This window comes from Spodoptera frugiperda, chromosome 5 (genome assembly GCF_023101765.2).
Source record: "Spodoptera frugiperda isolate SF20-4 chromosome 5, AGI-APGP_CSIRO_Sfru_2.0, whole genome shotgun sequence".
Classification (NCBI taxonomy): domain Eukaryota; kingdom Metazoa; phylum Arthropoda; class Insecta; order Lepidoptera; family Noctuidae; genus Spodoptera; species Spodoptera frugiperda.
This window is the reverse complement of record NC_064216.1, coordinates 7,111,491-7,122,297: the sequence shown is the minus strand read 5'-3', so window position 1 is coordinate 7,122,297 and position 10,807 is coordinate 7,111,491. Positions and strand designations below refer to the sequence as shown.

The 10,807-nt window shown below is 36.7% G+C and overlaps 1 protein-coding gene across 1 annotated transcript; it reads right to left on the bottom strand.

Annotated features, from left to right (window-relative positions):
* Positions 1 to 2,484: 2,484 nt before the first annotated feature.
* LOC126910709 (polypeptide N-acetylgalactosaminyltransferase 3-like) lies at positions 2,485 to 10,648 on the bottom strand. The gene is made up of 7 exons (XM_050693947.1): positions 10,317 to 10,648; positions 10,052 to 10,200; positions 9,704 to 9,801; positions 6,038 to 6,218; positions 4,477 to 4,615; positions 3,910 to 4,095; positions 2,485 to 3,581 (listed from the first exon to the last, which is right to left on the bottom strand). The coding sequence occupies exons 1-7, from the start codon at positions 10,332 to 10,334 to the stop codon at positions 2,547 to 2,549; spliced, it is 1,806 nt and encodes a 601-aa protein (XP_050549904.1). The 5' UTR covers positions 10,335 to 10,648; the 3' UTR covers positions 2,485 to 2,546.
* Between the last annotated feature and the right edge of the window lie 159 nt (positions 10,649 to 10,807).

The window sequence follows — 10,807 nt, the reverse complement described above, 5'->3', positions numbered from 1 at the left end:
CGTTGTTTTAATTTTTATTTGTGATGATGTGTCTCGTTTTTGTATGGTCACCATTTCATTCATAAAAAGTAATAAATTTGTAGTCTGAAATCAAATATTTCCACCATCTATATATTTGGGAATAGATCGACTAGTTTCAAATTATTTATGGGCCCTTATCTAGTTTGAAAATAGTCGGGTATTGCCGAAATACTACGATTTTTAGACGCATTAAGAATTTAAACAGATACTTAGTACAGGTTTACTTTTTATGAATAATACGGTTATACACTTGGAAGCAAAGAAACGAAGCCACTAGTATTTCTTCTTCAAGAAATTAAAAAGATGTATGTCGTATGAAATGCAATTTAATTATCTTTAAAATGAGATTATTTTTGAATATTTTAAACGAATATTTTTTTAAAGTTATAAAGTGTGCTTTTAAATGAAATAAAAAAGGGTAGTGGCTCCGTTTCTTTGCTCCCAAGTGTAGATAGTAAATATTTTTAACCTTTCAGTATATTTTACAAAAGCACCATATTGTTGAAAAATAGCCAAGTACTTTACAGACTTAAAAAGCTCTTATTTAACTATGTATGATAAACATCACAAGGTATATTTGAGACTTGATATGGAGGACCCAAAGCCTATTTCACTGATGACTTACATCCGACGGTGCTAGCTTAATACATAATAATATGGACAATTACATTGTATACGTAAGTGTAATTCCTTAAAGGAGGGAGGCAGTGGGTTTACTTATTCTATATTTTTTTTAGTAATACTTTTTAAAGGGTCCTTTAAAAACCCTTTCTGTGGGCTTAGTACAAGTTCGTTTTACGTTGAACGAAATCGAAACGGGAGCGCGTTCGGCACTTTGATTGGTTCAAAGGAACCGGCCAGTCAGTACAAGTGCCCTTAGTACCAGTTTGCTATGTACGTTTAAAGAAATCGAATCGAGAGCGTTCTGATTGGTCGGTGCGAATGATCTAACCAATCAGAGCGTCGAATGCGGTACTGAATGCCAAAGTAAGGGTGCCAAATGCCAAACGTGGTCTCATTTCTATCTCATTAAACGTTAAACAAACTCGTAAAAATAGAAGGATCGTCCCCGGTTTCAGACAACGCTGTCTAAGTTTATATTTTAATCTGTTTTTATACAAAAGAACAATCATGATTCATCCGCAGCTTATAACAGTGCCACGATGTTAATTTTTTATTGATTGAAACCTTCGTAACACGCAATAATCTTATTTGAATGGAATGATTTTTTTTTTTCATTAAACCGAAATCTAAATAAAAGAAATTGGCAAAATATAAATACTAACTAACATAATTAGTTATAAATTTTAACAAAATATATAGGAAATTTCTAATTTAATAATAAAAGCATAAGACTAGAAGAAATATTTATATGAGTCGAAAAATAAAAGTTAAAATAGGACGTCAAAAGCGATAAATTCAAAACCTAATAAAAATAAAATTACATACGCCTGCGCAGATGCGACTATTTTGGCGTAAAGGACTATAAAAACATTCAGGACTGTGAAAAAGAATCGCCCAGAATTGAATTTAACGGTGTACCGGTGAAATATAGCCCTAACTGTCAATAACAATAAAGATCTTTTTTCCATGATAACTAAAATTATATTAGAAAAACTAAAATAATAGTTTGCTGGTAGAGAATGCCTACGGCATTAAGCCCACCTAATGTACATACTCATGTGCATGAAGTACTAAAAAACTTAAATGCAAGGAATAAGTACGGAAACTTACTGATGTCTATTTTCAGATTTTGAGAGATCAAAAATACAACTAGAAATTACAAATAAAATCAGATCTGTAAAATTTCGATATAAATAACATCCTTAAAATCTAGTAATTAAGATCGATTTTACAATTATATAAAGCATAGGTATTCACAAAAGGAAGACAGTGTATAGCAGTCAAATAAATAAAAAATAATAATATAAAAATTAAGTAGGTTAAAATGTTGTATGTATAGTAAAAAAATATGGTGGAATGTTATAATAAAGCAACTCCGTGCGTCATTTTCTTTCAAAACTATTTTATAGTAACTTAAAACTGTAAATGTAAAAAATAATGTTAAGAGTCAGTTCATATCTGACGGAACATACGTCGCGTAACGCCAGAACAGACAAATGTATAGAAACACAATTGACCGTTCACACTCAACCGATGATACGTCAGTACCATCGATGATACGCTCGACGTATTTTACGTCAGATGTGAACCGACCCTAATAATGTCAAAAATCACAACTTATGGTCACCATGTCGCCTACAAACTAGTAAATTAATTTTATAAAAATTAATTAAACAAATCACATGTGCTATGTTACTAAATGCCTGCACTAAACACAGTATTGTACAACGATCTAACTCATAAGATCCCAAATCAGACTCAAATCATATTAAGTACTTACTAAAATCTTATTTTGGAATACGTACTAGGATTTGCGACCTTAAAACCTTAATCTGTTGCTAAATTTTGTAAATTATTGCTTAACGTTTAACTAATTTGTACTACCTAGTTTTATCACAACATTAACGCCAAGGCACGCGTTCAAAATGCCATATTTGTTTATCGTCTGTGAGACATCGCTTTGATGTTAAGGGGTCACCGATACCGTGCATGTTTTTGGTCACCACTAATGTGAGACACTGGCCATCCTGAGTTTTTAATCTCGGACCTTTCTGCTCCCAAATCTGTTTACTGCTGTCAGAGCAACTCTTCCAAAGAGCTCGCCCGTTCCCTTGCTGTAGGCACAACCCTTCGTCCACCATTAACTTACCTTCAGGAGTGAAAACGACTAAGCTTTCAAACTCAGCTTGTTTGCTACAATCTATCCCAACCGCTGGTATTCCCAACCCAACTGTCCCAATAGTAACCCCTATACAAGCTCCTTTATCATTCTTTATCCTCCCGAACCATCTTTCATCGGTCGGGAAAAAGTGTTGAGGCCAAACATTGTTTAGGTACCACCCAAAGGATTTGCAACTTAAATTCTTTCTCAGTTCTATTCTATTTGCGACTGATTGTTGGTCGCGGTATGAAGCTACTTCTGGGTTGAATTTGAAGTAGAAATCTGCCCACTCGTCCATCCAGACTACGGCAGCTCGAGCTAAGTTTGCATAGAGGACTTTTGTTACTCCTCCAGGGTATTTGTAGGGACTATGTCTTCTGAATATGTGTCCAACACGAGAGCACGATGTTATTTCTACCCTGGCTCCACACTGCCAGGCTCGCCAAGATAGTTCTAAGTTTTCTGCTCCCCAAATGACCATACCTTCGTCATAACCTCCGAGACGCCAGAAAAGACTTTTCCTTACTGCAAAAAGACCGCCAGCCATAGCTGGGGTGGGATACGGCTTTGAAGGGTTTTCTGACTTCTTTTTAAGCACTTCGCCGCTAGGTACTAGCCATCGGAAGTGCAGTCTCCAGCTGAATGCTCCCCAATGAGCGTCTATACTCTTCACGTATGATAAGGTGTCTTCAGACAACAGGTCTATATGAGGACATATGAAGACGTCGTCGCTCCCTGCGCGGTCTAGCAATGGTTCCAGCCATCCTATTGTGACCTGGAATAACAAATTTGGATTTTGTTATGTTATGCTAATAGGATTAAGAATTTAAAATGTCAGATTCAGATACCAATATTTTTTCTCAAACACGAAAACACGGCCACGGCTTATTCATGGTCCTTATGGCTAAAATTGGGAATCATATTAAATCTATCCCCAATCTTAGCAAGCGGTTTGAGGATCGCAGTTAAATCACAGAGAATTCATAGGGTCTGGATCCAACCAGCTGTTTAAGAGCGTCTCTCGGTGGCTGATCGGAGTTTTAGAATATACATAAAAATATTTAGCCAACTATAATTAATATAGTATAGTAGTCTTGTCTCACCTCACAGTGCGCATCAAGGAAGACAAGTACGTCTCCAGTAGCCTGCCTCGCTCCCATCAGCCGCGCCCCTACCAACCCTTTCCTCTCTGGGTTCCGTAATATCTTCACTTTGTCCAACTTCGCCACAGCTTCGTCCAACTCCTCGAAAAGATATTTCCTATCGCTCGCATCGTCCACTAGAATTATCTGTAATAAACGTTTTTAAATGGTTATTGTGCTTGTTGAGGATATCGTGAAATCTGTAATGGCACTAACTACTTCTTAGTTTCGTCGACTTATACGACACCCAAAGGAAGACAAAGCCCGGCTTTAGCTGTACATTTAAGGTGTTGTCCGAATCAAGCAGGCAGTCAGTCAGGTCCAATGCTTTTTATAGCGCTAAGTACGGCATTTGTAAATTTGTAGTTGGCACCTTAAGTTGAGGAAACTGTGAAAACTGCTGACACCACACGGCTTGTTTCACTTTAAATTTTATTTCACTATTAATAGGGATAATTTAAGCGAAATAATAGTTTATATTATTATCCCTAGATTTAGGGAGAAAAAGAGATTCATTATAATACCTACTTGTTGCAATAGTTGAGCAGGTGACCGTATCAGCACCGACATGACGGTCCGCATGAGAGTAGACCACGCTTCATTGTGGAACACGATGATCACCGTCGCTGTAGGCAGGTTGTCCAGGTCAAACTGCACTTCTTTACATCTGAAAGAGTTAAAGGTAAAGCATTTATTTCAATTATTCTGAAGGAGTGGTAGGTAGGGAGGTCGTTCCCCTGCAGTGACCACGACGACCACGGTTAAAAATAAATAATAATAATACAGAGTACTGACTTTTATCATAGTCATAATGCCATTAACAAGAGGTCTATAAACATGGCCACATCTAATGGCTTTCAGATCAGCCCAAAGAAGCATACTGTAACCAACGGGACCCTGTGACCTTCATCAAGTAGTTTTGTCCACCTTGTGGCGGACGTCTTATACTGCAGTAACTTTATTAAATTATAACATCAAATTGCGGCAAAGACATAAGGAAGAAAACAAAGAGATATTCTTCTAAGACATAGGTGTACCTATAGGACTTCTTTTAGGACCATTTTTTGTCACTAACATTCAACTTCTGTATCTGCTATTAACAGAATACTTACCAAATAGCATTTATTTCTATCTCACTTGGATCTACGAACAGCAAACAATCTCCTTATCTTTGCATCCTCGTTAATTACAACGATAGTTTCGGTGCGTTATAGACAACCTTGCATAAATCACTCAATAATGAAGTTTTGTGTAAGGTTACTGCAATAAGAACTAGAAAATTTTTAAGTGCAACCAATACACAGAATTAGTAAAAAAATTTTACTTGTTTTAAACGTAACATGTTTTATGATTGACAGAAATTTTAGCACGGTCATAAAAAACAGCGTGAAACAACGACTACGTTGTATTCCGCCGTGTGAGTAAGACGCTGAAGTCCGCCACAGGCTCCCAAAACCGCTGCAACTTCTGTATGCCAGGATCTACAATAGATACAACCATGAAAACACCGGAACACTGAAGTCCGGTGCGTCCCAGGGACATGAATAACTGTCTTGGATCCCACAACCAAATAAATCAGTATTTTCCACTTCCCTTTGCGAATTTAAGGCACAAAAGAGACTGAAGTACTTTTACAAAACAATAAACTGGTCACACAAAATCACAAATGCCTTATACACTACTCATTCATATCGACACGCCACGTTAAAGCGTTCGGTCCCGGTTGTCATACGAACATCAATGACGGTCGTTCGTTAAGTAATTAGAAACGCAGTACTATAACTGAGAATATCGAAAAACCAGTCATGATAATACGTGACTTAATCCAGGAATCAAAGAAATAGAATTGGAATCCGACAAGAATTCTCATGTGGGAGGATCATGCTTCTGCTTTCGCGATATTTCGTCGTGTGAGTGAGATTACAGAACAGCCAATCCCCTTTCCCCCTAAACCCTTAGCCAGGCAACGCGCTCTTATCTCCTCTAGTGTTGCTGGTGTCCATGGATGGTGCTGATTGCTTTCATTATGTGATCCGTTTCCTCGTTTGCCCAATCACTCATAAAAAAATAGATAAGAAATAGTACTCACTTATCACTCCGCATATCTGGTAGACTTCTATTGATAGATATTTTGTCACTGACGAGTATGTTGTACGAGTGTAGGGAGTACATTTCCCGGGCAGTGATGAGCTCGCGCTGTGACAACTGTACTGGTCGACCCCATTCGCCAGCCCCCGGTACGGGCGCATAATTATTTTTATGTATTACTTCTGAAAAGTAACATGTTTTACGGATTATTTTACTTAAGTAGTTTAAGCTCTGTAGATAGGAACTCTCTGCCTTATGCCTAAGAAATCATTCTCGGGTTGGTTTAAGGGAGTCAAAGTACTACAGATAACAGCCCTCTGCTTTATGCGCATTCTGTAGCAACCATTTTTTTTTAAACTTTGCCCTACACTAGGATTTTCTCCTGTGTCGTGAGTGTGTTTACAAACATACAAGTTCACATATACATGACACCCAGACCCGAAACAACTAATTGTGGATCACATAAAAAGTTGTCCCGTGCAGGAATCGAACCCGCTACACATTACGTGGCAGCTGGTTGCCTAGCCACTGCGCCAACCGTGCAGTCGTTTTATGAGAGTCCAATCAGTGTTGGTGTTAAGCATGACCTTCTACTAGCAGCTTTTCCCGCATTACCCGGATAAAAACGGTCTACGCATTATTCTAGACTACATATAATCGTCCGCTATGCCAAGTTTCAACAAATTGCAGTTCAGTAGTCTTTGCGTAAAAACATAACATGCATATAATATTTTCCAGTTTTACAGACGTGGCAATTAAAATACTGAATACCTAGACATTTAAAATTGCAATACCATATTTGTTTAATGCATGGCAAAAATTGTTAAAGGAAAGTGATTTTTTAGACATTCCGCTTATACTTCTTAGTTATCAGATTAAAGAGCAATTGCCGTGACGAAATGCAAGAGAAGTTAATTTTAATTAAATCATAAAAATTAATTGTGCATATCTAATAAAATTGATTCAAAATTAATCAAACATGATTGTATATTTTGTACTACAGCGTCGTAGTAAAAGAAATAAAAACAAATCTCCATTTCGGTACATGTTGTTCATTTAAATTCTTTAAGTGTTATCATGAAATTTATTTAAAGACATTATACTGTAAATTCATCCTAACGAATTGACACTTTCCTTAAAGAAAATATTACACAGAAAAATTGTCTGCCTCAATAAGCCACATCAAAATCCATTCAGTAACTTTTAAGGAACTTCATTTTATATTTATGTAAGAAATAGCTTCTGCGAATGGCTTCACCAGCGTTCCCATGGGATAAAAGTATCCTACCATGCAAGTCAGCTTATACCTTGTCTGTATACTAAATTTCATCAAAATCCATTCAGTAGTTACAGCGTAATTGACGCACAAACATCCAAACAAAAAAACTTTCACATTTATAATATTAGTGTGATAGATAAAAAAGGTCTGTTAGTCATTTAAAAAAATTCAATACCAATACTATAAAATCACGATTCTCAGTAACTATTACTAAACTAGGTTGTTACAATTTCCTGTTGAATTAACAACATGAGTGTGAAGATTTGTATCTCATGGACATTCAAGGTTTCACAGTTTCATTGTGAATTAGCACCGTGTTAGAATTATAAATAGATCACACATCAGATTTTGCAAGGGTGCAAGGTTATTCTATTATTGCATTTTTTTATTCATTTAAAAACTTGGTAACTTTTTTTATTGATTTGGTTTTATACTGGTGTAGTGGTCTGGCAGTTAGGCTTGCTATGCTTTTCAGATTTTGCAAAGTTTAATATGCTAAATTAAATAATTTATTAAAAACAGGCTTAATTTAAAAAATATGTGTTGTTGGGTAAACAAGATTTAAGAACAAACCATTAGTCTGCAATCGCCAATCTGCCTTAAAGAACCTGACTTAGTAAAGAAGAATCATTCCATTCAATTATAAAAAAATTAAAACCCGACTGCGTTTCTTTATTTATAATATGAAAATGAAATAAGCCTAAAACAAGAAAGTCATCGTAAAATTGAAGCAGTCGGGTTTCGGATCCGTGCGGGAATTGCACCGTGCGGGAATTGCACTGTGCGAGAATTTCTCCGTGCGGGAATAACTCCGTGCGGGAATGGAATAACTCCGTGCGGGAATATCTTCGTGCGGGATTTCTCCGTGCGGGAATTACTCCGTGCGAGATTTGTTCCGTGCGGGAATTGTTCCGTGCGGTAATTGTGCGGGAATTACACCGTGCGGGAATTTCTCCGTGCGGGAATAACTCCGTGCGGGAACAGCGCCGTGCGGGAATAACTCCGTGCGGGAATAACTCCGTGCGGGAATAACTCCGTGCGGGAATTTCTCCGTGCGGGAATTACTCCGTGCGGGAATTTCTCCGTGCGGGAATAACTCCGTGCGGGAATTGTTCCGTGCGGGAATAACTCCGTGCGGGAACAGCGCCGTGCGGGAATAACTCCGTGCGGGAACAGCGCCGTGCGGGAATTGTTCCGTGCGGGAATTTCTCCGTGCGGGAATTGCGCCGTGCGGGAATTGCACTGTGCGGGAATTGCGCCGTGCGGGAATTGCGTCGTGCGGGAATTGCTCCGTGCGGGAATTGCTCCGTGCGGGAATTGCTCCGTGCGGGAATTGCTCCGTGCGGGAATTGCTCCGTGCGAGTTGCTCCGTGCGGGAATCGAAACCGCTAGTTGCCCAGTCACCACGCCAACTGTGCAGTCGTACGTTATAAGTTTTATTTTTAAATACTATTCTATTTAATAATATTGTCTGTTTCAAGCCAGTTAATAATTCTATAGATACCCATTGATTGCTCTAATTAATTCAAACCTTACTGGTTTGAATTTACCAATTTTAAATTAGATATTAATTTTCAAAATAGATATTAATGATTAACAGAACCTTCTAATTTATTATGTAAGCTTTTCAACCCTAGTGTGTAATTCACTGATCTTTACCAAACATCTATAATTGACAGGCCCCGTCAACCGCATAATTTTAAATTGTAATTTGGAGTTGGAGCCAAACCAACTTTTTGACATTCACTTAAAACCCTGCATTTGGAAATTAAGAATAAATTGTACCTACGTAGGTCCCGACTGCTTCAATTTATGATGACTTTCTTGTTTTAGGGTTTTTTCATTTTCATCTATTATATAAAAATAAGTCGGGTTTTCCTTCCTGACGCTATAACTCCAGAATGCACGAACCGATTTGCACGGTTTAGCATTCGTTGGAAAGGTCTCGGGCTCCGTGAGGTTTATAGAAAAGAAAATTCAGGAAAAAATCAAGAAAAAAGCAGGAAAACAGGGAAAATCATTGGTGGCGAAACGGAGTTCGCCGAGTTTGCTAGTATTATAAAGAAATGCAGTCGGGTTTTTTAAGTTTTTTATATTACCTTTTTTATTTTCTTACTAATTTATTCTAGGACTTAGTTAAGTAAATAAATTAGGTACTAGTATTATAAATGTGAAAATGTGTGAGTTTGTGGGTATGTTTGTTACTCAACTCATATCAAAATGGCTAAAGGGATTGTGATGAAATCTGGAACAGGGGTAGATTATAGTCTGGAATACCACATAGGCTACTTTTTAAGATAGGAACACAGCTGTCAGAAGTCTTCTTTTTTTTTTATTAGTATTCACAAAACAAAATAATAACAAATAAGATATTAAAAATTTTGTTACCTTCAGATAAATTGCCACCATTTGTACCTCCTACATAATGTCCAACTATAACTCGCATTCCACTTTCGTCCACATAGGAGTTTTTATCAAAATGCAAACTGCAATAAAAAGAAAGCCTTTAATTTTATTCACACAACAATCATAAATAGAAACTTTTATATTTATAAAGGAATATTATTTTATATATTTACTTTTTAGGGATTAAGAGGCAAATGATCAGACTGATCACCTGATGGTAAGCAATCAACACTGCTCTGCAACACCAGAGGAGTCAGAGGCACAGGTATGTTATGTGCCTTTTCAAATAGAATAGTATTTTCTGTAGAATAATAATAATTTTCGACTCACCTGTTGTACCATGGTTCTTTTTGTTTTCTCCTAATAGTATTATAGAGCTCTAAACTAACGTAAAAGAAACAATTTAACAAAAGTACCAAAATCACTGTGAGAACCACTATTTTTTTCTTACGTCCCCGACATAGCAGCGACCAGTAACCCTGAAATCAACGAATTTAAATAAATAAATTTTAATAATACACATACATGTATTTATACATTCACCCAATTAGAATTGTAACTTCTCAAGATTAAAATGTAGGTGTTTTCTACTTACGTTTTTATGCAGCATCATTTTAACGCAGTACGTTGTTATACAGTATATTTTTTAATTCATAAATAATGAATTCAAACACTGGACATACTGTTATTTTATTGCTTTCCTGCTGATTTATTGAATGGACTGAATGCAACCTATTGTTGTTTCGACTGAATAACAACTGTCACTCTTGAATAGTTTCAGTTATTGTTTCATTCATGTCCATTTCTTCTCTCTTTCTTTCAGCTACATATTCCATGTGAACAGCAGTTTTATTCTGGAAGATAATGATCCTTGTATACTGCCACTTTTTGAAATAAATATTGAAGTAGAACGCGACACGACTAGTTCTTGATGTTATTCTATGACATTGACTTTGATATGAAAGAAACAACACGACAATTTAACTGTCAGTTTATTTTCCCGTTGAGTAACTGCGTTCATTGTAAACGTAGCTAAATCAGCTGTGTTTACTTTTGCATCTTAGAAATCTTATGATATTTACTTCG